The following is a 27208-nucleotide window of genomic DNA, read 5'->3' as shown; positions in this document are numbered from 1 at the left end:
GTCGGCCAATCAGCGGGACGCTGTGGTGACCCCCGCGCGGCCACCGTAGCCCCGCGGAGGGGACGGGGCGGGGAAAATGGCGGCGGTAAGGCGGGTTCGGTACCGAGCGGGAGGAGGCGGGTTCTCAGTAAAACACCTCGAAATGGCGGAGTCAGACCGTTTATTGCAGCGAAGTGCGGGGGTACAGGGCGCGAGAGAACAGTGACAGCGAGATGTCCCTCTGTCCCTCCCTACGCTACGGAGGCGAGAGCGTTTTGGTGCAAAAACACCGAGATTTGGCGGCTTCCTGCGTCGCCTCAGCGGTGGCGGCTTTTGGAGCCGCTTTTGCTCTTTTTGCGCTTGGTGGTGGCGTTGGGCAGGGCCAGGGCCTGCAGGCGGAACGGCCGGGGAGCGGCGGGGCCGCCGCTGGGAGCCCGATCCGGCCCGGGGGGAGCTGCGGGAGGAGACGGGAAAACCGGCAAAAAAGGGCGAAAAATCCTTGCTGGGGTGTGGGGAGCGAGCCGGGCTGAGCCACCAGCGGCCTGGCTTGTGCCAGCACTGGTGTGGCCAGCAGGAGCGGCCACTGTGAGGCCAAACCTCGAACCCCGGGGACAGTTCTGGGCCCCCCAGGCCAGGAAAGGCCTTGAGGTGCTGGAGCGAGTTGAGAGGAGGGAACGGAGCTGGTGAGGGGCTGGAGCACAAGGGTGATGGGAGCGGCTGAGGGAGCTGGGGGTTCAGCTGGAGAACAGGAGCTGAGGGGAGACCTTCTGATCTCTGACCTGCCTGAAAGGAGCTTGGAGCCAGGGGGGGTCGGGCTCTGCTCCCCAGGAACAAGCGCCAGGACCAGAGGAAACGGCCTCAAGTTGCGCCAGGGGAGGTTGAGGTTGGATCTGGGGAACAATTTCTTCCCCCAAGGGCTGTGGGGCATTGGAACAGGCTGCCCAGGGCAGTGCTGGAGTCACCATCCCTGGAGGGGTTGGACAGACGGACATGAGGTTCTCAGGACAGGGGGCAGTGCCGGGGGTGGGGAACGGTTGGACTTGATCATCTTAAAGGTCTTTTCCAACCAAAATGATTCTGTGATTCTGGAGTGCAAAAGAGCTTTCCTCAAAAAAAAAAAGAGGAAAATGCAAGTGATCGTGGGTGATGTGTAAGAAAAGGGGTCTTACCTGGCTCTGAGGTCGGGTCCTGGTGCAGGATGCGGCTGGTTCTCCGCGATCGGAAGTAGCTGCTGGCGATGTTCTCGCTGTCGCTGCGGTTTAGCACCAGCTTGTAGCGGTCTTCCTCGGGCTGGAAAGGGGAAAACACCGTCAGCAGCACCGGACTCTGCGGTAGCCCTCGGATTACGGCTTAGAAACAAGGCAAAATTGGTAAAATACGATAAAAAGGGAGGAGAAATGCACCCTACCGCGAGCTCTCCGCTGTCGCCTGCGGGGCTCAGTCGGGCAGGTTTGGGCTGTGGCAGGGCTAGAACTGCTGCGAGAAGAGACGTGTAAAAGGGTCGTTATCTCTAAAACAATTAACGCTCCCCTGACTGCACTGCCCAATCCCCAACATCAGGATTCCCAAAGGATCCTGACCGCCCTTTGCATTAGGTGATATTATTACTTAAACTTTCTAGACAAACTCTCTGTATGTGGCAGATTTTACAAGTGAGCGAAGTCCCAACGTGATCTGCCAACCCGGACGCACCATCGCGACGCTCCTCTCACCTGCGGGCAGGCGGGTTTTTTGAATGACGGGCTCTGGAATTTTCCAGCAGCCGGTTTCGTCATCCCAGACAGATTCACGCCTGATTTTCTCCAGATTGCTGTAATTGCAGTCACGGCGGACCAGGGTCTGCACCCGATCCAGCAGCTGCTGGAAGAGCATCAGGTCTCGTTCCAGCCGGCGGATGGTGCTGAGATAATCGATTTTTTCCAGCTCAAACTCCGACTGCAGATCTTTGATCTCAGTCTCGGCAGCCCGCAGCTGGGACATAAAACCAGAGTAAATGGTTGGGATTAGAAAGGGGAGAGAGCAGTGGTTGCTGGGGATTTGTCAGGCACAGGTGGGAAGATAAAACCTTCAGTGTTTGGGAGGATTTCTAATTTATAATTAAGAATTAGGATGAGATTTGTGTGGAGAGATTATTCCACATCTGTTTTAATGGAAGACTTCTCGCGTTTTGCCGAAGTGCCACATCTTCGAACAGACCTTAAGTTAATGGTACTGGTATGGTCTGAGGCCAGTGCTAACAAACCCTTGGGAGTTCCTAATGTTGATGACAAAGGTGAAACATTTCTTTGATAACCAAAATACAGAAATATACCAAATTCTTAACGTGCAGATTTAGGACTGCACACACACACGCACACACACACACACACACACATTATTCGGAAGCTGCTCTGATTCTGCCTCATCAGAACAAAACTGATTTTGCCTACAATTTAAGAGCATTGCTTTTATATTTATTTCTTTCTTCTTTTTTCCCCCCAGAAAACTTTTCAGGGTGTAATTTCTTCCAGGAGCGCAGGTGTGTTAGGAGGGAGCTGTGCAATAGGTTGCGGAGAGCAGTAGAGGGAGTCGCCTCCACATCATCCTCCAGGAGATCGGCCCTTAAAACAGGCGAAGTTTGGTGTCTAAACAACTTAATTCCCCGCCCTGAGGGCTGCTGCGCCCGATATTTCATAAAAATACACACAAAAAGCCTTATAAGGTACCAACGTGGGCACAGGTATAAAATATTTGCCGCAGACAAAGTCATGTTCTCAACAAACCACCCTAGAACACCATCTATAATCTATAAAAAAAAAAAAACGGGTCCGCAGAGGAGGAGAGCGATGTTCCCTAAATTTTCAGCTGCTCACCTTGTTCTGCATCTTCTCCAGGAGTTTGCTCTTGGCTCGAACCTCCTCCTGGATGGTGTCGTAGACGTTCAGCAGAACCCAGTCGCTGCCGTCCTCGTCCGTCTGCTGCAGCGCGGCCAGCAGCTGCATCCTCCGCTCGTCCGCGTATTTTTTCCGGCGTTTCTGCTTTTCTTTGAGGTCCTTGTTTTTAGCCTGTTCCCCTCCTACCACCTCTCGCTCCAACATCTGCAGCCTGGAAAAGGCAAACGCTTCTCTTAGCTCAGCAGGGTGAAAAACCATCTGCGTAAGCTTGGAGGACACACGTCCTTACCTGAATAACATTTGGGAAGACACAGAAAATAGTGATTTCTGGTGAGATTTGCTGCCCTGAGTAATCACGGCAAATTCCACTTTCATTAACAGTTTCTGTCATAAACGTTCCTGCAGACCCAAGGCAAAGCACATCCATATCTACAGTCACGGAATTCTTGTTAAAACCCCCATTTTGTGGAAATCGTGTTTAAATTCTTGTTGAAATATATATTGAATGTATTATTTGAATTCTTACTTCTTGCTTTGAAAGACACGAGGTGCCAAAATTAGGCAAAGAAATATTCTAAATGGTGGCTATGGGAATAGTATGGCTGGAAGCCACAGGACAATTTCCTTTTTGGGGCAAAAAGGACACGGAAATAAAGCCGTGAGAAGGGACACAGAAATAAAGCACCAGCTGTGCTCCAGAGCCGTTCTCTTTGTCTGCAGCAGAGCAGGTAGCTCAGGTTGGGCGGCGCTGCCTCAAAGTGGAGAAAATCCCACTGCTGGTAAAACCTCCGCTGATAACGGCCTCTTAATTATCTTCAGACCTCATTCTCCACCAGAGATGACCCACTATTTCATTTCACCGCACTCGCCGAGCAGCCTTTGGTTTCATTTGCTTAATGCGCGATTAAATCCTTGCTCGGCCGAGCGAGTAGCCGAGATCTTGCATCCATCCTGATGCGTAAAGCTTTTAACAAGCGGCTTTGAAAATCCCCACGCCTGCGGAACCAAACCCTCCCACCTCATCTGCGGAGAACTTGGAGTTTGTCACAAGAAAGAGCGCTGCAATAGGACTAATAAGGTTTGATATATCATCAAAACGAATGGTTTCTTTGGAGACCTCGCCATTAATAGACAGAATTGCCCACAAATTACAGCTGCTGCTATTCTAGGTTCTTAAAAGCTCCTTTTTTAGCTAGGAGAGCTCCAACAGAGCGAGCAAGCGCCACAGGAGCTCACGGTAAAGCTACAAGACTGGTTAAAAAAAAAATGACAAGATTTTTCAGAATCAAACTCTATCATCCACAATATAGCTTCTGTTGAGCATTTCTAATTTTAATATAATTCCACGCAATGGACTAAAAGAGAGAAATCAGCAGAATTTGCTTAAAGTGTACATTTCTGAAACAGCACTAAACCCCCATATTATTTCCATACGCTGTGTCATACTTGAACTAAGGGAATTCTCTCACAACGGCTCTCGCTCAGGCGAAAACCTGGGGTCTAATGCTGCCCCTAAAATGTGAACATTGGGAAATTTTGCTGCCAGTTCTGCCTGACATCTCAGAAACATTGTCGGATGTGTGAGTTAGAGGCAAAAGTGACCTCAGTGAGAAGGAAGAGTCGTGGAGGACGCGCTGTCCTCCACCCTCACGTGCGGCGAGCGGCAGGAAGACCCGCTACCTCACTGGTACTGATGTGAGATGGCTCTAAGTGCCCTTCAAAACCCATTTTTAAGAGAAAAAGGAATCCGCCTCCATAACCTGTTTAGGCACTTAAGCTCTTGTCAGTGACCACCAGATTCAACTCTATAAGCTCCTCATAATTTACACCTGCAACAAGCCAGGAAAGGGAGAGATTTCTCTGCCAGATTTTCTCTCATAATTCTGGCACTTGGCATCATTAAGTAGCTGTTAGCTGTGGCGTTCATCTGCCCAAGTAGGACAAAGTTAGTTTGGGGGCAAAGAGTATGCGTGTACTTAGTATTGTGGAGTGCTGAAGTCATAGCTGAAGCTTGACAGTTGTAAGATCATGGAAGAATTGGATATGAGGAAAAATAATGCCCAGAAAGGGCATTGGAACAGGCTGCCCAGGGCAGTGGTGGAGTCACCATCCCTGGAGGGGTTGGACAGATGCGCAGATGAGGTTCTCAGGGACATCGGTTAGTGACGGTGTGAGGTTAATGGTTGGACTTGATGATCGTGAGGGTCCTTTCCAACGAAAATGACCCTACGATTCTCTAAGAACGGGGTTGGTTGTTGTGAGCACTGCCCAGGAGGCAGTCAGCAGGAGCAGCGTCGTCACTGACCTGGCGAGCACCTTCTGCTGGTCTGCAGGTAAGGAAACCCCCTCGGCGGTGACAGCCACCTCTGCGCCAGCGCTCCCCCTGCTCGCCCCGCCAGCGTCTTGGGCTGTCTGAGGTGCGGCCGGGTCCTGAGGACAAGAGGAAACCAAAAGCTGCAGCTCCGAAGAGATGAAATGTGAGTGCCGGGACAGATGGAGCAACGACACTACCCACTCGGGTTTATTCAACCCAGGGAGAAGCAGCCTGAACGGTACCTGGGCTGACGTTCGTTCTTCATCTTCTGCGGCAACAGGGTCTTCATGCAGAGGTGTCTGCTCAGAGGTAGTTTCGGTCCTCACGGCAGCTGAAGAGTAAAAGAGGAAATATCACAATGTCAGTAACCAGCTCTGCGGAACTAGAGCATAAATCTGTGGAAATATCACACCAAGTCTTCACCAAAAGCTAAAGACTATGTGTCTGGAAGGAAAAGGTCTGTTATTTATGCTGGTCAGTCAAAGCCATCAAAGATGCAGAGGGCATAGCAGGGAAGGAATGCAGATTTTACAGGGCTGGGAGAGCCCAAGTCCTCGTGTTTGCACACAATCTATTTCAGAGGTGAAGACGTGCACATCTGTAATTGGGGGCGGAGGGAAACAAACCTCTCACCTTAGAAAGTGATAGCATCAAAAATGAAGAATATAGCCTCAAGAATTAATATTGGGCGATAAGTGCTGCACAAGCACATTGCAAAACATGCCCTGAGGCACTGCGGAAGTATAAACGAACAGTGGTAATGAAGAGGATAACTGGCAGCGATTTATAGGTATATGAAAGCAATATCCACCCTCCAGCAAGGCGATGGGGTTGATAATCCACTGGGAGACCAGGGGCCGCACCACGTTTGTGCGCGATGGAACGGATTGCCGCAGCCACCCTCGTCTTAGGCATGCGAGTTGTACAAAGCCAAGGGCATCAAGGCAGAGAAGCGCCTGCCAAGACCAGGCGTCGCTACGGCTCAAACCTCTGCTCTAAAGAAACGCTGCCTTAAGTCAGAAAAAAATCAAAGCTACGTGGGGGAAAAAAAAAAAAAAAAAAGAAAAAAAACCACATTTTGTCACCTCAAGGCTTAGGGGCATTCTGACAGGTAAAAGGGACCAGGGAAATAGGGGAGAGGACAAAGCCTGCCTCCCCCACACCTGCTTCCTTCCTGAGGTTCTCCTCGAGCGCAGCCAGTTTGAGATCGTAGTGGTTCCTCAGGCTGCTGATGTTCTCCTCCAGGCGGGCGCGGGACGCCTGCTCCGCTTCGTAGCTGGCCTTGAGCTGGGCCAGTCTCTCCTCGTACTCCTGAAAGGCAGAGCAGGCAGCCTGACACCACAGCCCTGCTCCTCACTGCACACGAGCTCACCGCTTACGTCCACCCCAATAAAACTTTACCACCCTGTATTCAGTGACTTTTTCTGTGATTTAAGTCGACACAATATCGACGGAAGGTGACTCATCAGCCCTAGAAACAGATGTGGTGCCCTGGAAGGAGCTTTTTAAAGAGCAAGAGTTTTATTTCCTCTGGCCCCTCTCTCTTTGTCCCCAGTGCCAGCTCCTCATTCTTCCTCCTGGCTCCAAATCCCCGCTTCATCTTCATCCTTGTACTGTTCCTAACATCTCCGACTATTACTTTCCTCCCATTTTTCCCTCATCTGACGGAAGGAATCTAAATTTCACATGTAGTTTCCTCTTCTTGTTATGTGTACGTCAATAATTCCTGGGAATCCATTCCAGTTCATCTCCAGAGTGGTGGGAACAATGCTGAAAGCGGCACTGTAAATAAGGCCTCCATCAACACGTTCTGTCCCCAGGAGAAGCTCAAGGGCCAACAAATAGGAAGAAAAGTGTTCTGGAAAGGCTGAACCACACAGCCCTACACCATATTTATAACGATTATTGTAAAAACCCGCCAGCTTTAGTCAAAGACACTCCGGGATGTCCCCTCCTGACTTACTTCTCTGATCAGCTGCTTCTCTGCTTCAAGATCTACTTGGGGTTTGAGGAGGGGAACTGGCTTCGCTTCCAGGTGAGCAGTCTCAGCAGGTTGAAGCCCTACAAAGCAAAGCAGAAATAAAAATCACTCCCAATTACTGGGTAGGATTGTCTGTAGAATGCCTGGAAATAGAACAAAGAACATTGCAATCCACGCACGGCTTTAAACCGCGCTCGTGTGCCAGCATCTGTGCTGCCAAACGCCCACTGGCCTGGGGCTCCATAGGTGTGGGGAGCGGAGTCAGCGCTGAGCAGAGGGGGAGAGGTTTACGCTTCAGGTATAGGAAAGCGAATATAAATCTAATCTCCATGGTAGGATAACAGGAGACTTGTTTCCAGGGCTATGCTGACAGATTTGGAAGATAAAAGGCACCGGGAAGGAGATGAAAGGTGCAAGGAAATCACCTTCTTTCTTCATAGTGGTAGAAAGGAGAGGAACGAAAAAAAAAAATCTTACAACCTTATTCCTCTGCTGAAAGTTGCCCTTTTTTAGGGGATAATTCTCCAAAGGTGAGCGGGTCCCTAAAGACTGTTCTTACCCTTTGGTTCCCACATTCACTATTTCTGTTTCATAGCAAAGAGTGAGTTGTCGGCTGAATCTTCAAAGAGAGGACAGTGCTGCCTCTGTAAGAAATGCCATCAGCACGGCAAAACCTGTCTTGTAGTGTCAAAAATTCAGAGTGCAAGAGAACAGGGGGTAATGCTAACTTTGAAAAAATATATATATTTAATAAGGTATTTTACATTATTATTTCTTTCGCAGCTTATTTTTGCTCTCCCAGCTGAAACCTCTCTCCTGTGACTGGCCAAATTCTAGCAGAATGACCAAGAAGAGCTGAGGATTTTAATCACATCAGCATTTTCTAACAGAATTCGTCATTACTGAAACTATTGCATAACTGAGACGGTCTTTACCAGTGGAATAAGGTCAATTTGGCAACAGTGAAGGAAACGTCCATTATCAGAATGGGAGAACTCTTCCTCCAACAAGTAAGGGACAGGTTGAGGTGAAATCCATTGAGCATTTTACGTGTAAAAACTTGTTTTTTCTGTCAAAGATAGAACATCTCTGCAGCCACTAAGGGATGTCCTACCTGACAAGTTACTCGCGCTCATCTGTCCAGCCAGAATCGCCTTCAGCTTCTTAATCTCCTCCTGATACTCCCTCAGCAGAGCATCCTTGGGGTCCTCATTGACACAGGGCTTGTTCTTGATGTTTTTCGCTCGATTGGCGTAGCGCAAAGTACTGAGGCTTTCGTCATAGTTGTTATCAGCCGGAGATAAGCACGCTACCATCAGCGTTTTGGTATTTCCTCCGAGGGAGTCTTGGAGCAGCCTGGTCAGCTTGGAGTCTCGGTAGGGGATGTGCTTACACCTGCCGCTGACCAGGGCCGAGATGACGTTGCCCAGAGCCGAGAGGGAGAGGTTGATTTTGGTGGCTTCTCTGAGCCGCTCCCCCGTGGCTCCAGTTTTTGACTGTCTCTCGCTTCCCGCCAGATCCACTAAATTGAGTTTTGCAGCCTTAAGGCGGTCCTGCCCGCACTCGTCTGCAAGCAAATAATTCCAGGTTAGGCTCTCCTTAAGAGGAAGCATCTTAACAGTCAAGAAACAGGACTCTGTTCCAGTTCAAGCCCTGTTCTTAGGCTGCATTTGGGCCCCAACTCCCTTAGGTAAATAAATATCTTCTTAGTCTTAGAACTGCATGTTTTAGTGCTTTCCTGAACAAGGTCCTGCACAGTAAGAACTCATACTCATTCTAACTTCTAGTGAGCTCTGAGCACGCACTCACAAACACACTCTCCACATAATTCCACAGTGTTTAGAATTTAGGCAAAGCCCTCCGCGAGTAACAAGGTCAGACCATGCGTTTATACCATTTTTTTCCTCCTTGGATTGTTTCGCGAAGTTAAACAATGTCTGACAACGGGAGAGAAACTGGAGGAGGGGTAGCTGGAGAGCACGGGCAGAAGAACAGGCTCCCTGAACCCCGATGGGACACGGACAGGCAGGAATGTCACCTCTCCAGCCTGCTGGGGAAAGGCTGGAGTAGACACGACGTTGGGAAACAGTTTTTCCCTGAACTCCCAATCTACAGATTTTCTCAAGACCGAAATCCAACCTACCCTAATTAATGGACGTCTTCAAGAATTTTCTTGCTGTGCTTCGAAAGAAAAAGCACATTCTATCAGACACATCAAGGCCCACCAGCTGGCTTTCTGTCCCAAGACAGCTCCAATGTTCAAGAAGATCTCCCCTCTCGCCCAGATCGCTGTAAATCGGCGCCGTGACTCAGCGCACAGGCATGCTCGGCGGCATCTGTTCCTCCTCAGCTCATGACATTCTCAGTGAGAAAGGAAAATGAAGGAACGCAGGCGAGAAACAAGAAAACTGCAAGAAATCGGGACCACGCTCAGTCTGAACCACCTGGCTGAGGAGACGGATCTCGGTGAGCGAGGAGTCAGACCCAGCGAGCTGATGCCGTTCCCATCCCAGCGCTTGAAGGCAAGAGAAGATGGGAGCTGAAGTTAAAACCGGCTCCTTGGAAGCACACCGCGCAGGTAACGCCTGCTTCCTGACCTGCATTTTGAAGCCAGATTAACGTGATGACACGAATTCCCTGTGGCTACGAGACAGCGCATCCGTTTGCTTTAGGAACCTCGCGGTTTCGCTGGCTGCTTAACTTTCCCAGCCTCATGCAGAGCAAAGAGTTGGACACACGTTCCCAAATCACACAGTATTGCCCCAAACACTGGACCACATTTTTGGATCTCCACGTCCCAATTATCCCTCGTGATTACAACCCAGGTTCAAGGGAAGAGCTCCTTTAGCGCTCTGAGCACAGAAAGCATCAAGGTTTTAACCGAGTCCGCCCTTTTCCAGATGGACTTCTACAAAACCTGGCCCTGAGTTTAGTAAAAGTTAAGATTTATGGCTGTGGACAATACCTACACATGACCAATGAATAACACGATGCATGGGAGAACGTTAAAAGTTCACAGGGAAACAAAAAGAAAAAAAATTAAGAAGTTTCCCCGAGATATTTCACCAGTTAGAGCAACAGACTGTTAACTGCGGAACTTAATGTTTGCTGCTGAGCAAACTTGTTTCACTCCAGGTCTTTCTGGCATGTCAAGACATGGGAAAAATGGAGAAAAAAAACCCCAAACAGATGGAGGTTAAACAGAGCACCCTCTCACTATCCTTTCTGAGAGCTGGGGTGAGTGGACAGTGACAACAAGTGGGTTTTCTAACCCTTTCCCTCCTTCCCCCAGTTTCTGTAAACACTGGCAGACAATTGCGAAGTTGTTTTGGTTCCTGCCGGCCCTTTCACCCAGGGACGCCGTTTGTTTCCAGCTCAGTGCTCAGCGATTTAGTTTCTGTGGTGGCACAAGGTCCCCAGACTGTTGCTAAAATTCCTGCGGCAGCCCCAAAATCTCACCCGTCTGATTTTTGTACAGCACATTGGCCAGTTCTGGTGGCACAAGCACCAGCAAAATCTACGACACCTTTCACATTAACAAATTAATCCCTAAGCGCAATGTAAAGGAATGATCCACCTGTTACTCTAAATCCTGTAAAAATACTGATGGTAACTTGTGCATTTCGTGCATCTGCAGCCAGAGATTCGCCGTAATCCTGTTCCTGAATCTAAACTGTAACTTTAAAGAGTTACTTCACTCCACAGAATTGCAAAGAGATCTTTGAAAATATCAGCTCCTCGTAAATTAAAATTACTACAGGCTCAGCTGGAAAATAAGTTTAAACTTCCTGCTGCACCTCATAATGAAACTTAAAGATGACAATATAAATACCAACTTCATTAACTATTTCATCTAATGATTACCCCACTAGAACATCCAGCTATGGGGCTTGTGCCAGAGCCCGCAGCTTTCTCCCAAATATTCCAGCTGTCTTCCATTTAACTGCCAAAACTACAAGTTTCCCCACCTGCCATCCCATTCCCTGTGGCAGGTTTTCAAAGCTTTGAATCAGAGAAAAAGTTGCCGGCTCGATTAAGAGCCTTACACCCATCTGGAACACAAGAGAGGAGAGTAAATATTTCTTTTTCCTTGTTAGGATTAAAGTTGGGTTTTACAGACCCACCTAACGCAAGGATTACCATCCACTGGCTGTGCTAATTGAGAAATCCTAAAAATCCCAAACACACCATTTTGGATGGAGGAAAATGAGGTATCGTCACCAACACCTGGAACCACAAGTTAGGAAGATTTTGTGTAACTTTCCCGTGACTGAAACAGCTGAAGGAAATGAAGCCAAGCTGTTCGCAGCCTCTGCCGGGGTCAAGGACTGGAGAGAATACAGGAGACTAATTCCTTTCTTAGTCCCAGAAATAAAAATCGTTCAATGTCCGTGTTGAGACCCAGCGATGCAGTTTTATCAGCTAAAGAAGTGCCAGTGGAAATGAGATACTCAAGAAAGGAAAATCAGTCATTAAAATATCATTAAGAGATTCTTTTATTCCATCTTAAAACCCAGATTAGCTGTTTGCTTAAAAGATGTGCCCCTAGGTGAAGCTCAGTGAAGGAATCGTTGGGAGAAACGATCTGACTGGCGTTGCAAAGGAGGTCAGACAAGACAAATAATGAATTAAGTTTCTCTGGGTTGTACAATGTGTGAACTCCGAGCCATTGTATGGGCTGTGAGATAAATTTTGCTGGACATAAAGGTTGAAGAAGGTAAAGAAACTGAAGGAGAATTAAAAACGTTCCCAGTTTGCATGTAAGGCATTTCTCTCCCAAGGGGGAACTGAGGAAAAAAACAACACTCAGCCATTTCACTGTGTGAAGAATGTCCGTGTCAGGGCACAGTTCTGATTTCTACCAGACCTAAAATCATTTAGGATCGAGGTTTAGCTGTGGGGTGACGGGTCAGACCCCACAGATTCCGTGTCCTGCTGGGCCCAGGCCTCAGGCAGGACATCCAGCGACCTACCTACGGTGCAGATTTCCACGTTGACGGTGAAGATGGAGTGGGAGCGGGACGAGTCCTTGTTCATGAGAGTGGAACCCACTGCCCGCTTCCTCCAGCCCGTCTCCATGAGCCGCTCGCACTGGCCCACGCTGTGCACGGTGTGCAGGGACAGCCCCTTCACGTACGCCCCTTTTTCGGGGTGCTCCTTCAGCTGCAAACGGGGACAACGCAAAACGGGTTAGAACGAGACGCACCGAGGCTGCAGGAAACCGTGCGGAAGCTTGAGGGCTACACGAGTTTGGCACGTGGAGAAATCAAACAGCAGCACCAAAAAGCCGGAGTGTTTCTGGAGGAGGAATAAAACCACACAAAAAGAGGGAAGCACCTTCGTGGCTCTGCAGACAAAAAGAATTCAAGTTAAAAGTTTGCTGATTGATTCAGACAAAAAAACCTGCGCTGAGCCGCCTTCTACCTCCCCTATTATCAAGCTGCGTATTTACGAAAAAGAGCTGGAATGTTTTTCACCTATTATGGCAAAGGCTCCAGTGTCTCTTCAGTCACACAAAGCTTTTTTAAAATCAAAGCACAGATTCAATAGTCATGGATATTCTTATCAGTGCTTTTTACCAAACCCCTCCGCTCTGAGAGGGTGTTTTGATCTCACTGACAAAATTCTCGAAGTCACACCCATCATGCACAGGCAGAATAATTTTTCTCCAGATTAGTTCATTTTTAAGAGGCACTAAAATCTTATTCAGGCACCTGGATAGAGACAGTGTTAAATGCATCTTTTCAGCAATTATCAATCACGCAGAAGAAAAATTTCACGCAGCATGCTAATAAACAACTGAAATATTCAAAATCTCGAACGATTCATCAAACCTACACAAAAAAAAAAAATATCCAATTGAGAGATCCCTGCACTCCTACACCAGCCCCCTCCGATTCTCCCTCCGCACTGGGAATTTTAAACGAGTTGAATTCATTTTCAATGGCAAAGTGACGCCCCACATCTGCTGAGTTCATAACATAAAACTCTATCGTGTCAGCTGGGATATCAAGATCTCCCTGTCACGGCTCAGTGTCACGGGGCGATAGACACCGCAGTGTGACTTCCCAAGAAGATCCTTAGATACTTCAGTGATGCGCACGCCACAAGAAGCAAGGTAAAAGCGTTCGCTGTAAAAAAAATCGGCACAGAACAGAGCAAAACTGGTCAAACACTAAACTTGGCAGGATTGTAGCCTTGTTCTAAAGACGTGACTGCCCAGGATGAATCCAGACTGTTCACACACTGTGGCTTTTGCCTGTGCTACAGGAGAGCCCGTGGATGGCCGGGCTGTATTTGAAGGTGCTGCGGAGTCTCTGGGGAACAATTAAGCAAGGACGTGGCTGTTTAACTCCACAACAGACCAACGGGGTCGTTTTCCTTGCAGAGCTCTGTAAAACCTGCTCGTCAGAGGGTTTCCTGCCCCAGGAGGCGATTGCAGCCCTCAGGGTCACCAAAGGCACTGATGTTGAAAGGCAAAAAAACCAGAAATGGGATTTTGGAGGAGAATTGGGGGACACAGAAGAAAGCAGCGGGTCAGCCCGGGCTTTTGGTCTCCCTGAATTATTTGGTGGAGGCAGCAACAGGCAGCGGCTGTCACCGGTGTGATGGTGTTACCCTGGAAACTGTTCTGCCAAACTCCTGCCCTCCCAGTGCCAACCGCGGTTGCCACGGAAACCGCTGTCACCGCTGATGTGGAACAAAGGACAAACCGCAGCAAGCGCTTTCCGAAACAGCGAGTCCCCTTCTCTGGCTTGGAAAGTGAAGCCGAGAGGGTTTTGCTTCCTTTAAAGTCAGCAACCTGTTAAAAACAATCTGCCCCGGCAGGCGGTTTGGGTCTGTCACCATTTCAGTGCGTCTGTGCGGAAGGTGGTGCTGCTGCCTCGGTTTTCTTCAGCAGGAAAGTCCTGCGGGGAAGTAAATTGGGATGGGAGATTTGCAGCTTCCCCCAGGAATATGTGCAAAAAGATCTGCAAAGCCACCAAGAAGTAAATTTTATCGAAATCAACCCCCTGGCTAGCATTTCAGGCAAGTTTACCCTCCTGTGTTTCTGGAAACTGCCCGACTTCCCCATGTGTTCCCATGGGGAGTAATATCTGCTCTGTCTCCTCGAAAAAGGATCAGCCTTTTTTGTTTGAGGCAGATAATGAGATCATCCACAGCTACACTGGATTAGATTAAATATTCATAAGGCACAGAATCCTCCTGCTTTCAAGACAGCCATGAGATGAAGAGGATTAGGAAGAAATTGCCCCATAAACACTTTATTCCATTGTTGTCCTGTAACAATTTTCACATGGCTTCTGCTGAGCTACCGACCACTGTCAAGGACACGTGGGACTGGATCCTGTTTCTTCTGCCACTAAACTTCTACTGACGTCCCTCAAAACCTCCTCTTGGCTTCCATATTCATCACCATATCCTCATCTTCTGGCGTTCAGCTTCTGACAGAGCACATTGTTGCACTTCTTGCAGGCATTCATGGTAGCGCTTATCTGAGCAAATTAAAGCGCTTCCTAATTAAGACACATTGACTCCGCCTCACCTCCAACTTCTGCTTGGTATCGGCTCCTAGAAGGTCCCGTATATCTTCATTGTAAATCTCCAGGTAGGAAGCTCTCAGCAAGAACTTGGTATTTTCAGCGCACTGCAGAAAACAGGAGCGATTTTGGGGTGAGGTTCTCAAAACGAAGGCGAGTGGGCAGCCCCCGTAGATCCCAATGCCAGCGGGGTGCCTCCCTCCCTTCAGCACCTCAGCAAATCCCTCCTGGCACTTCATTCCCAGGTGTGACCCCTCGACACACTCACTACAGGGAATTTTGGCGCTTAAATATCTCAAGTGCGAGTCCATAAAGTCAGCGGAGGTGAGGGTGAAGTTCATCTGACTGCCCAGAGGCCTCAGCTTTCGGATGAGAGGCAGCACCCCCAAAAACCTGTCCCCATTCTCGCTCCTACTCCTTGGGGTACAAAATAAAAATCACCTTTCTCGATATCAAACCATCTTGCAACAGGATCTCTTTCACGTCCTTCCACGCCTACCTGTACGCTCTCAAAAATGTGCTCAAACGCCCTGGGGATGACGCCTTTCTGCGCAGAAGGATCCGCGATGCCCTGCATGGTGAACGACTTCCCGCTGCCAGTCTGGCCGTAGGCGAATATGGTGCCGTTGTAGCCTTCGGTGACACCCTAAAAACGGAGGAAAACAAACAAACAAACAAACAAAATCGCCAGTGTCCTTTGTATAATTGGAAACACATCGTCCAGATTCAACCTCGCCTCGTAAAAGGTGCTTTAAAGGAAGAGCTGGAAGTAAACATCAAACACGGCTTGATCTTCACACACGATCGGAGTATAATAATAAAAAAAAGTGTTCTGCTAGCATATAAGTCAATGGTTTTCTCTCAAAAATGGAAAACTTGAAGAAACGCAGGTGTTGAACAGAGGAAGGGCAGTTGACAACACTTAGAAGAACAGAATATTTTTGCCATAGGTCAGAAAAATCTTATGAAACTCAGAGATGACTCGAGTGCTAATTGATTGTGCAGTGGCCAAAAGGAGGGTCTGTAGCTTAGGATAATTTTCTCTTGGAAAGCTGGCAGAAAGGAGCCCTCGCTTCCACTTGTTCCTATTTCAAGGAAGCACGGTAGGAACAGAAGATAATTGGTTTTCTTAAGGTTTAAATAAAACGTTAAAAAAATAACTTATTAATCTAGTAATTTATTGTTTCAGAGCCTGGTTGTTCTCACAGTCAGGAACATCCATCTTGTAATTATCACTGGCCATTTTTTCCCTGTTTCTTTTTCTAACAATATTGTGTCTTTTGAGGGGGTTTGGGTTGGGTTTTTTTGCTGAACTGGTTCCCTTCTCACCCTGTTTACCACGCTGACATGTTAACAGGCAACAAACACATCCCCTCTCATTTTGCTATTTAAAAACGGGCTGAGGTTCCCCGTCTTCCTTAAAGTTTCTTGCTTGAAAAAACGTCCCTAAAGCCCTCAGGACTCTCGTTTGTCCCTTTTCTCCTCGCATCACTTCCCACTGCGACTTCTGCCCAGCTTCCACCTCCAGCACCTGCTCAGAGCGGTTCATCTTTCAAACAAACATCTGCCTAAATTAATTAAATCAAAGGATCATTTGTACAGTCCTAAAGTTACATTTCTACAGTCCTAAAATTATATTCGGCCCTTTGAAGGCAAGCGCAAGGCTGATGCGGCCCCCGGTGAAAATGAGTTTGACAGCCCCGGCCTGAAAGCAATTAAATGTAATTCTACCCACAGTGTGGCGCTGGCTGCTGAAAATATTGGGTTTCTTCCCAATTTCCCAGCCTGTCGCTGGGACGCTGCTTTACCTTCAATTGCAGCAAAGCTTCTTGAAGCAGCGGACGGGGCTGGTTCTGTCCATAAATCAGTTCCACTGAGGGATCACCTCCCCATGGAAAACTCCCAAGCCCATGTCCCAGTGTAAGGAGCCATTGAAGGGGGAATGTTTTCACAACTGACCTGGCGCCTGAGCCCAGCGCGGGGGGAAGGACTGAGAGACATCAGGCTATGAATCCTTAATGGAAAACAAAGTCTTTTTGAACTCATCACGGAATGCAAACTGATCACTGTATTTAAAAAGTTAAGCTAGGGGGAAGGGTAATCAAAGAGCCTGGAATCCGTATTTTAAATAAACCGATAAGGGGAGAGGGCTGTTCGAATTGGAGGAATGAGAGAGGTAAACTGAGGCAGGGTCGGGTTGTCTGTAAACCCTGAAGTACCAACCAATGGGGAACGGGGGAGGGAATTTGTGGCTGGGATTTGGGGGGATATAAGCAGGGGCTTTTAGCCCTGTTGTGTGTGCCAACCTCTAGGTAGAACACCCGGTCTTGCAAAATCGTTAATAAAATACGCTTTGCTGAGAGATCCTGCCTGGGCCTATTCTATTGGTAAGGTAATGGTTTCCTATACCAAGATGTGTGCTGGCCGCATCAGCCTTTTTCTGGGCACCACTCACAGAATCATTTTGGTTGGAAAAGCCCCTCAAGCTCATCGAGTCCAACCGTTCCCCACCCCCGGCACTGCCCCATGTCCTGAGAACCTCATGTCCGTCTGTCCAACCCCTCCAGGGATGGTGACTCCAGCACTGCCCTGGGCAGCCTGTTCCAATGCCCCACAGCCCTTTGGGGAAGAAATTGTTCCCCAGATCCAACCTCAACCTCCCCTGGCGCAACTTGAGGCCGTTTCCTCTGGTCCTGGCGCTTGTTCCTGGGGAGCAGAGCCCGACCCCCCCTGGCTCCAAGCTCCTTTCAGGCAGGTCAGAGATCAGAAGGTCTCCCCTCAGCTCCTGTTCTCAGCTGAACCCCCAGCTCCCTCAGCCGCTTCCATCACACTTGTGCTCCAGCCCCTCACCAGCTCCGTTCCCTTCTCTCAACTCGCTCCAGCACCTTAAGGCCTTTCCTAAGAACATAAATAAAAATAATCTACACGATGGATAATCTGCAAATCTGAAAAGAAATAATCTACGTGACGGATTTCTCTGCTCCGTTTGAGGGCTTTGCTTGGCGTGCTGTGGTGTTTGGAGTTGAGGACTCCGAGCACTTGGCTCTCCCTGGTCACGCGATGCCACGAGTCACGTTTGGAAGCTCCAGTTTCTCTCTCTTGTTTCCAAGGGGAGCCCAAGGCACCAAGCCGAGCTCAGGACGGCTCATTGTTCAGACGGTGAATTTTGGGACAAAATAAGCCCTTTCTCTGCTGATCCTTCATGACGTGCAGTGAAGGAGCACAGCTCCAGAGCCTTCAGCCCATAACGAGCGTTTCTAAGCAGCGTTTCTTTTTAAAGGATCCCACAGCCTGACAGCCCTTTCCGCGAAGAAATTACTCCCAAGGTCCAACCTCAACCTACCTCGACCAGCGGGTAGGCGATCTCGTTGTAGATCTGCTCGGTGCTGTGCTCCTGGCCGTACGCCCCGTCGAAGGTGAACTGCTTGGGGGGCTCCCCGGCGGGGTTGCGGATGGAGCAGCGGCCCCGCGCGCTCTCCGTGCTCACCACGGCCCTGCAGCCCAGCGCCTTCTCCCGCTCGCTCATGGGCCGGCAGCGCACGATCACCTTCACCGCCTCGCAGGCCGCGGCCTGGGGCTCCATGGGCAGGGGCTCGGGGGGGTCTGTGGGGAGCAGGGGCTGCACCCCCAGCGGCGAGACACTCAGTGATTGCGGGGGGCACCGAGGGGAAGGAGCCCCCGGCGACTCGGCGTGAGGAGAGACGGAGGGGCTGCAAATGGCTGGGGGAGAAGGGGAGACGAAGGAGGAGACAAGCTCGGGAGAGGGGGAGACTTGGAACAAGTCTGAGGGGGAACTACAGCAGGTAGGGGGAGGAAACCTGAGGGCGGGAAAGCCTGAGGTGACTTCGGGGAGCGGGGAGAAGCCCAGGTGAGGGAAAACCTGAGGTAAACCTGCAGGTGCCGGGCAAGCCCGAGGGAGGGGAGGGCCATCCGAGGAGAGCCGGGGGGGTCGGAAGGACCCGGGGGGGTCGGAAGGACCCGGGGGCTGCGGGAAGCGGCGAACGACACCGCGCGCAGCGGCCCCACGCGGTTGCCACGGCGACGGGGCAGCGTCGGGCCCGCGTCACAGCGCGGGTGTGCGAGGGCACGCGCAAGCGCGCGGCGCGACTGTGCCAGCGCGCGAGTGCACGTGGGGGCGCGAGCAGATAGGAGCGCGCGGTGCAGTCGTGCAAGCGCACGTGTGCACGGGTGCAGGCACGGGTGCATGGGGCAACTGTGCAAGCGCGTGGTGGCACGCGGGGGTGCATGGAGGCGAGAGCGCGTAGTGCAATTGCGTGCGTGCACGCGCGCGGGTATGTGTGCGGGTATGAGTGCATGGTGCAACTGTGCAAGCATGTGCGTGTACAGGCGTGAGGGCAATTGTGCAAGTGTGTGCACATGGGTGTGCATGCAGGCAGGAGTGTGTGCTGCAATTGTGCAATCGCCTGCGTGCACGTGCAGGCGCGAGTGTGTGGTGCAATTGTGTGTACGTGGGTGCGCGTGCAGGCAGGAGTGCATGGTGCAATTGCACAAACAAGTGGGTCTGCGTGCAGGCACATGCGCTTGGTGCAATTATGCACATACCAGAGCACAAGCGCATGTGCCTGCAAGTGGATGAGGGCAAGTTCATGGGCACGCATGTGCACGAGAGCGTGCAAGTGCATGCACACGAGTGTGCATACTTGCATGTGATGGCGGAGTGGGAACAAACAGCCACCATCAGACCTCTCCTCTGGTAGCACAAGAGCCGTTTATTGCCCGAGATGCGCCGTGCAGCCCGCGGGAAGGGAATCAATAAGGCAGATGGCAGCGATTTAAAGCTCAGTGGGGATTCTGGGGGGTTCCGTGCCCAAGCCGGGGGCAGCCGGGCCTAACCCCGCTCGTGCTGCACCCCGACAGGGGCAGCGGGGGCCCAGGCGGCCTCCCCAAAGGCGCTGGCCCCCCCGCCGGGGTCCCGCTCCTCATAACCCGGGTTGCGGCGGCCGGGGGCCAGGCGGCAGAAGCAGCCCCCCGGTGACCCCGAGTAGTGAGCCAGGAGGGCGGCCATGCTGGCGAACTCGGCGTTGGAATGCTGCGGGTGCCGGGAGAGGGGAGAGCTGAGCCCCCCATGCACCCCGGAATTGAATGCACTCACGCAGCAAATGCACCCGTGGACAGAAGCATCCGTGCACTTGTGCACTCACAAACCCCGTGCACCACCGCACGGGTGCACACGTGAATCAAGTGCACTCACACACCTGTTGCACCCACATCCTGGCGCACCTGTGTCAATGCACCCTGTGCACGGATACACCCACAAATCAAATGCACCAGTGCCTCCACAACTCAAATGCAACCATGAATTAAACTCACACCAAAGCACCCATGCACAGGCACACTTGTGCCCCCACAACTCAAATGCAACCATAACCAGTGCACCCATGAATCAGACTCACACCAATGTGCCTGTGAACCCACAAATCAAATGTAATTGCACACCGAAGCACGGATACACCCAGAGCCCCCCCACCCACTGGTACCTGTGCATGAGCGCACCCACAAATCAAACGTGCCCATGCATCAATCCCCCTGTGCACCCAACGCATAGATGCACACATGTGACCATGAAGCAAATGCCTCTGTGCACCCATGTGCTTGCGAAGCAAATACTTCTACACACCAGAGTAGCTGTGCACTGACGCACTCAAACACCTGTGCACAGATGCAACCATGAAGCAAATGCACCTGTGCACCCCCGTGCAGCCATGCACTGATGCACCAATGTATCCATGCACAGATGCAACAAATGTACTTGCACCCTAATGCACTGATGCACCAAATGCAGTTCTATGATGCACTAAATGTACTTACGCCCCACTGCATCCATGCACTGCTGTATCCACACGCAGACACATCAAATACACTTACATCCCAGTGCATCCACGCACTGATGCACCAATGTATTTCAAGCATGGATGCACCAAATGCACTTATACCCTAGTGCATCCATGCACCAATGCACAAATGCAGCTCTACGATGCACGAAAACCACTTATGCCCCAGTGCATCTGTGCACAGTTGCACCAAATGCACTTACACAGTCCATCAAATACACTTACACCCGAGTGCATCCATGCACCAATGCACTAATGTATTCCAAGCATGAATGCACCAAATGCACTAATATGATGCAACAAATGCACTTACACCCTAGCATATCCGCACACAGATGCACCAAATGCAGCTCTACAATGCACCAATGCACTTGCACCCCCAGTACATCCATGCACCAGCGCATCCATGTGCAGATGCATCGAATGCACTTACCCAGGTGCAACTGTGCACTGTTGCAACTTGCAAAGCAAACGCACCCGTGCACTCACGCACCCAATGCCCCCGCCCGTGCCACCCCCACGCAGCCCCCTCACCTCCACGCAGAACCTGCCCTGCTGGGTCCGGAACAGGCAATAGGGGACGACGCCGCAGGGCGCGCGCACCCACAGGCACCAGCGCTTGGGCAGCCCGGGCTCGGGGCGCAGCAGGAAGGCGCCGGGGACGTCCCGCCGCAGCAGCGCGATGCCGCCGTCCCTGGGGAGGGGACGAGGCGGCGGGTGGGCGCAGGGGAGGGCGGGGGGACGGCGACAGGCAGGGATTCCCCACGTGCTCACCTGGCGATGCCGGCGAAGGCCCAGACGCTCTCGGCGAGGACGCTCTCATTTTCGGGGAGGAAAGCCAAGCTCCTCGCCCCTTTGGTCTCCCATCCCGCCGCCGCTGCAAGACCCCATTAATCACAGAATTGCAGAATCACAGAATGTCAGGGGTCGGAAGAGACCTCGAAAGCTTATCCAGCCCAATCCCCACACAGAGCAGGAACACCCAGATGAGGTTACACAGAAGGTGTCCAGGCGGGTTGGAATGTCTGCAGAGAAGGAGACTCCACAACCTCCCTGGGCAGCCTGGGCCAGGCTCTGGCACCCTCACCAGGAAGAAGTTTCCTCTCATCTTTAAGTGGAACCTCCTGTGTTCCAGTTTGCACCCATTGCCCCTTGTCCTATCACTGGTTGTCACCCAGAGGAGCCTGGCTCCATCCTCCTGACACTCCCCCTTTCCATATTTATATATATAAATGAAGACACCCCTCAGTCTCCTCTTCTCCAGCTCAAGAGCCCCAGCTCCCTCAGCCTTTCCTCACATGGGAGATGCTCCACTCCGTCATCTTTGTAGCTCTAATCCCCAATTTGCCCCCCCACAAACCACAAAATCAGGGTTACGTGTCCTCCCCATGCCTCAGTTTCCCCTCTGGCTCTCACCGGCGTCACGGGGCGGCTGGTGGAGCTGGCTCTCGGCCCCGCAGTCCCGGTAAGCCCCCGAGCGCAGGACTTTGCTGCGGATGGCTTTCTTGCGCACCAGAACCGGGGAGCAGTAGGGGTTCCCCGGGCGCCAGGCGCCGGCTCTGCCCTCCGCCTCCGCCCGCCGCTCCTGCAGGGTGGAGGGGCCGTGAGGGGAGTTTCAAGGGTGCTCGCTGGGCGAAATGTCATGCAAAACACTGCGCAAAAAAAAGGGCGCGCGAAAAACGCTGCGCAAAAAACGCTGCGCTAAAAGCCTAGCAAAAAAACGCTATGCAAAAGTTGTTGTGCAAAAAAAAATTGTCATGCAAAAGTGCCCTGCAAAATGCTTTGCGAAAAAACGCCATGCCAAAAACCACTATGTGAAACACCACGCGAAGAACACCAGGTGAAAAAAGCCATACAAAAAATGCCATGCCAAAAAAGTCATGCAAAAAAATGCAGTGAAAGAACCATACGAAAGATGCCATGCAAAGTAGAGCCATGCAAAAACGCTTTGCAAAAAATGCCTTGCCAAAAAACTCATGCAAAACACTATGCAACAAACACCAGGCAAAAAAAACCCATACAGAAACAACATGCAAAAAATGCCATGCCAAAGAAGCCATGCAAAACACCATGCCAAATAGCTGTGCAAAAAAAAAGTCGTGTGAATATGTCTGACGCAAAATGTCATACTAGACCAGACCATGCAAGATCCATCAAGCAAATCACCGTGCAAAAAATGCTGTGCAAATACTATTGTACAAAAAACTACTCTGCAAAAAGTGCCATGGCACAATGCAAAGAAACACTGCACCAAAAGAGGCCATACAAGAAAATGCTCCGTGAGACACCATGCAAAAACGTACTGTGCAATAACGCACCGTGCAAAGCGTCACACAAAAAAAAGCTCTACAAGAACTGCCAGGCAAAACGCCGTGCAAAAAGTGCCGTGCAAAAAAAAGCTCTGCAGAAAGTGCTGTGGACATAGCACTGTGCCAAGAAATGCTGTGCAAAAAAAAAAAAAAAAGGCTGTGCAAGAAAAGGTTGTGCAAGAAAAGCCATGGAAAAATATGCTGTGCAATAACATGCTGTGCAAATTGCTGTGCAAGAAGAGGCCGTGCAAAAACGCCACGCACAAAAATGTCGTACGACAGCCAGTGGTGCAGCACCCAGCACCCTGGCCGGCTGCACCTACCCCTGCGCCCAGGGAGCCGAGGCCGGCGGGCGCGGGCAGGCGGCGGAAGGAGACGAGGGCGTTGACGTTGCGCGACACCTCCTCGGGGTTGAGGGGCTCCCGCAGCACCCCGGCCCCCGCGGCCTCCCCCTCGCCCGCCTGCTCCTCGGGGTGCGCCAGGAGGTAGCAGAGCTGGAAGGAGCGGCAGAGCAAGAGGTGGAGGGTCTGCACCTGCGGGAGGCAGGAGGAGCTGCGTGCAAATATTAAAAATAATAATAATGGTATTTTTGCGAGGGGGAATAAGGGGGCTTGGGCCACGCACCTCACCCGGGGGCCCCACAAAGAGGTGGCAGAAGAGGGGGCTGGCGGGGCTGCGGGGGTTGCGGGCCACGAAGGCAAACTGGCGGTCGGCGTGTCGCCACGTGCTGTACAGGATCCGGCGCAGAGCGTGCGCCATCAGCAGCGTCTGCGGGGACAAGGTGGGGTGGGGGGGTCACTGGGACCGAGCAGCCTTGGACCGCCCCCGGGGTGCAGGTGATGCCGGGGTCACCCCCGTTTGCGCGGCAGGTTGCAAACATGCATCAGGTTGCAAATGTTTGCAAGTGCAAAGTAGGTTCCCAAGCAAAAAGCAACGCTCAGGGTGGTGCAGCCCCCTCCCCAAAGCACCTTTTCAGCCCCCCCAGCACCCATGAACCACCTCCAGCAGCCCGTACCTCCCCGTCAGCACCGTAAACCTTCAGCCCCTGCAAGCTGAACCTCAGCACCACCGACCTCCTCCTGGGACAGTCCTGGTTGGGAGACATGCAGCATTTTAGGTGAGGTCCAGGCTGGGCCACCCAGGGGCCTCCCCATTATTTGGGGTCTCCCCTGTTTCCCAGCAAGGGGGAGCAGCGGTGGGTGCCCGACCTTCAGCGCCCGCAGCTGCTCCTCCAGCCGCCCCGCTTGCTGCTGCAGGTCCAAGTCCTCCACGGTGAAGGAGCCCACGTACTAGGGGGGGACACACAAAAACGCACCCACATCAGCAACAACCCCCCCAAGATGCTGCAAATGCCCCTCCAGAGCAACCGGACCAGCCCGAGATGGTGGTTTGGGGGGTCACGGGGATGCACCTGCACCAAATCCCCATTTTGGGGTGTCGTGTCCCCCGCCTTGGGTAAATCACCTCAGCTGTCTTGGCGATGCTGCGGGTTCGCTGCGGGGGGGGCACAGGATCCAGCCCCCTCCCGTTTGCCGGCTTCTTCTTCATGGCAGCGGGGTTTGGGGGTGATGGCTGGAGCAGGACGGGGTTAAGCAACTCAGGTGCCGCATCCAAATTATCTGGAGCCACCCAGGGTGGCGAGGAGCCCAGATCTGGCCCGTGGGCAGGGTCTCTGTGAGAAAGGAGGGGACAGACACAAACTGTCCCCACTGTCCCCCGTTTCCAGCCCGCTGAGCCTTGGGGAGATGCTGCAGCCACCATACAGTGCTCCCCAAATCCTGACCCCAGCGCAGGTGTCCCCAGGTGGCAGCTCCAAAGCAAGGGGTCCATCCATACTGACCCCAATCAAAGGGTCCCCAAATCCTGACCCCAGCGCAGGTGTCCCCAAGTGCCAACTCCAAAGCAGGGGGTCCCTCCATACTCACCCCAATAAAAGGGTCCCCAAGTGCTGGCCCCAACCGCAACAGCCCCATCCTGAGCATCACCGAAGGGTCCCCACGTTCCACCCCCCAACACGAGCGTCCCCCCATCCCGACTCCAGCGGAAGGGACCCCTGTGTCCCCAAGTGTCACACAAGGGTCCCCACAGCCTGACCCTGACAGGAAGGCCCCATGTCCCGACCTCCATCCAAGTGTCCCAGCAGCCTGTCCCCAAGCACGGCACAAGGGTCCCCAAAAGCAACGTGACCGTTCCCAAATCCCCACCCCAAACATAATGCCTGTGGTCTCCACGTCCCAGCCTCAATGAAACCCAAGTGTCCCCATGTCCTGACCCCAAAAGCAATGTGACCATCCCCAAATCCCCAGCCCAGACATGACACCTGCGGTCCCCACATCCCAGCCCCAACAAAACCCAAGTGTCCCCACGTCCTGACCGCCAGCGAGATGCCAGCGGTCCCCACGCCCCAAGCACACAGTCCAGACCCCAAACAAGGTACATGCAGCCCCACACCCTAAACCCCAGCAAGATTTTGGGGTGCCCCCCACCCTGACCCCTCCATACATGCTCTGTCCCACTCCCCGTCACCCACACAGCACCGAGACCCCCACGGCTGATCCCCAAAACCCCAGCGACGGGGGCAGCAGGTTTGGAGGTGCTTTTTCAGTCAGAGGAACACACCCGGCCCCTCTCCAGTCACCCAAAGGGGTTTTGCCCCCCCCCCCCCCCCGCAAGCTGAGACCGGCGCAACTCGTGTCACCGTCACCGAGGCTGCGCCGCAGCCACCTGGGCGCAAACACACAAGAAAGGGGGGACGCGGCTGCTCCAAGCACATCCCCACAGGGTGGGGGGGGCCCTATGGTGCTCCCATCCCCTTTGCAAGCCCAGGGTCGCCCCTCTCCTTTCTGGCACAGTCTGGGGGGTCTTTCCCCCCCAGCCAATCCGCAGGCAGGCAGCCCCCAAGCCCCACCCCCTGTTTCCCACGCTCCATTTCTCAATGGAGCCCCCCCAGCCCCCTGGCCGCCCCGGAGGTCCCCAAGGGAGAGATGCCAACCCCAAAATCCGGGGTGTGGAGGAGCTGTGACACCTAACCACCAACCATCCCCTGGGCCCCCCATCCCGCTGGGCCCCCCCATCCAGCTCACGGGCACCTCACGCTTGAGTGGCTCCAGAGAAACGCAGGCGAAATATTCCCCCGCTTCGGCTCCCGGCCTTCGCCGCTCGTCGTTTTCCCGTCGCCGGTTGTTGTGGCTGCTCCGGTCGCCACGGCACGGGGATGCTCAGCCTGTTGGCATCAGGCCCTCGGCACCAGCCAGGCCCGGGCGAGCCCGAGCCCACAGTGGGCACCGGGCAGCAGGCGGCAAACTCACATTTCCTGCCTCCGATCTGCCCGTGATGAATCACCGCAATTTACCTCCCCGATTTTCTCCGTTTCTGGGAAGCGATGGTGAGCAGAAACGCTCGGGCTTTTTGGAAAATGCGGCTGCAACTGATTTTTTTTTTTTCCTCTTTTTTTTTTTTTTGTCTCTCCTACTGCGTGCCCAGCGGAGAAGCGTTTTCTAACCCTGACGCGCACACGTGTTCGCTCGCTCACCACCCCCTGCCCTGATACGCAAATCCTTTTTCACCCCAATTTCTGAACTCCCCAGGGAGTTTTGCCCAGCGCTATCTGCCTTCACCAGAATTAAAATAAAGGATGGCTCAGACCTCACTGCAAACCGAGAGCCTCAGGTCCCTAAAATCCTCCTGCCGGCCAAATCCACAGGGAAAATAAAAGCTGCCCCCAGCCCCAGGGATGCACTTGGCTCCTGGAAAGGGAAAGCAATAATCTGGGGAGATGGGGTCTGATCCCATGGAGGTGCACCCAAAAGTCCCCGTCTCAGCGCTCCCTGGGGTGTGAGGAAAAGGGTCCGAACTGCAGCGTTCAAACCTTGAGTCACCGCCAGCGCCGGCTGCTTTGAGATGCTGCGAGATGCCCCGGCAGAGCCGCCGGAACAGCCGATAGCACAGAAATGGCAGGAAAAAAAAAAAAAAGAATAAAACCAGGACAGATGGGGCTGAAGAAATAACATAACCGAGCCCAGTCTGGCCAGGAAGCGGAGACGGGGGAAGAGCGAGCGCTGGAGCCAGTGTTTGCTCCACCAGCGACGCTGCTTCGGGCTGGAGATTTTCCTGTTCAATCCCAGTTGGTGCTCCCAGGAGGTGAGGATAGGTCCTTTGGATTAAAGACAACCAGACCTGTGGCTTTTTTGGGGGGGCAGAATTCACCTAATTAGCAATTAAAACCACAACTAAAGAGTTTGGTGATGACCAATGGAGCTAAAGGCTCTTTTTAGCACAATGCTCTAATTCAAGGTGCCCCACAGCAGAATTAAACCACGCTCACATGTGGGGGGAGGGGAAAAAAAAAAAAAAAAAAAA

The 27208-nt window shown here is 52.2% G+C and overlaps 1 protein-coding gene across 1 annotated transcript; it reads right to left on the bottom strand.

Moving 5' to 3' along the window:
- Positions 1–296: 296 nt before the first annotated feature.
- Positions 297–23939, bottom strand: KIF17 (kinesin family member 17). Its single transcript, XM_065650287.1, has 20 exons — positions 23865–23939; positions 23474–23617; positions 23173–23382; positions 21957–22125; positions 21315–21417; positions 21075–21234; positions 18032–18082; positions 15188–15334; positions 14694–14795; positions 12121–12310; positions 8262–8714; positions 7130–7227; positions 6330–6477; positions 5409–5497; positions 5158–5282; positions 2832–3063; positions 1692–1950; positions 1388–1455; positions 1149–1269; positions 297–433 (listed from the first exon to the last, which is right to left on the bottom strand). The coding sequence occupies exons 2-20, from the start codon at positions 23606–23608 to the stop codon at positions 297–299; spliced, it is 2997 nt and encodes a 998-aa protein (XP_065506359.1). The 5' UTR covers positions 23609–23617; positions 23865–23939.
- Between the last annotated feature and the right edge of the window lie 3269 nt (positions 23940–27208).

This window comes from Caloenas nicobarica, chromosome 22 (assembly GCF_036013445.1).
Source record: "Caloenas nicobarica isolate bCalNic1 chromosome 22, bCalNic1.hap1, whole genome shotgun sequence".
Taxonomy (NCBI): Eukaryota; Metazoa; Chordata; class Aves; order Columbiformes; family Columbidae; genus Caloenas; species Caloenas nicobarica.
This window is presented reverse-complemented; position numbering and strand designations above follow the sequence as displayed.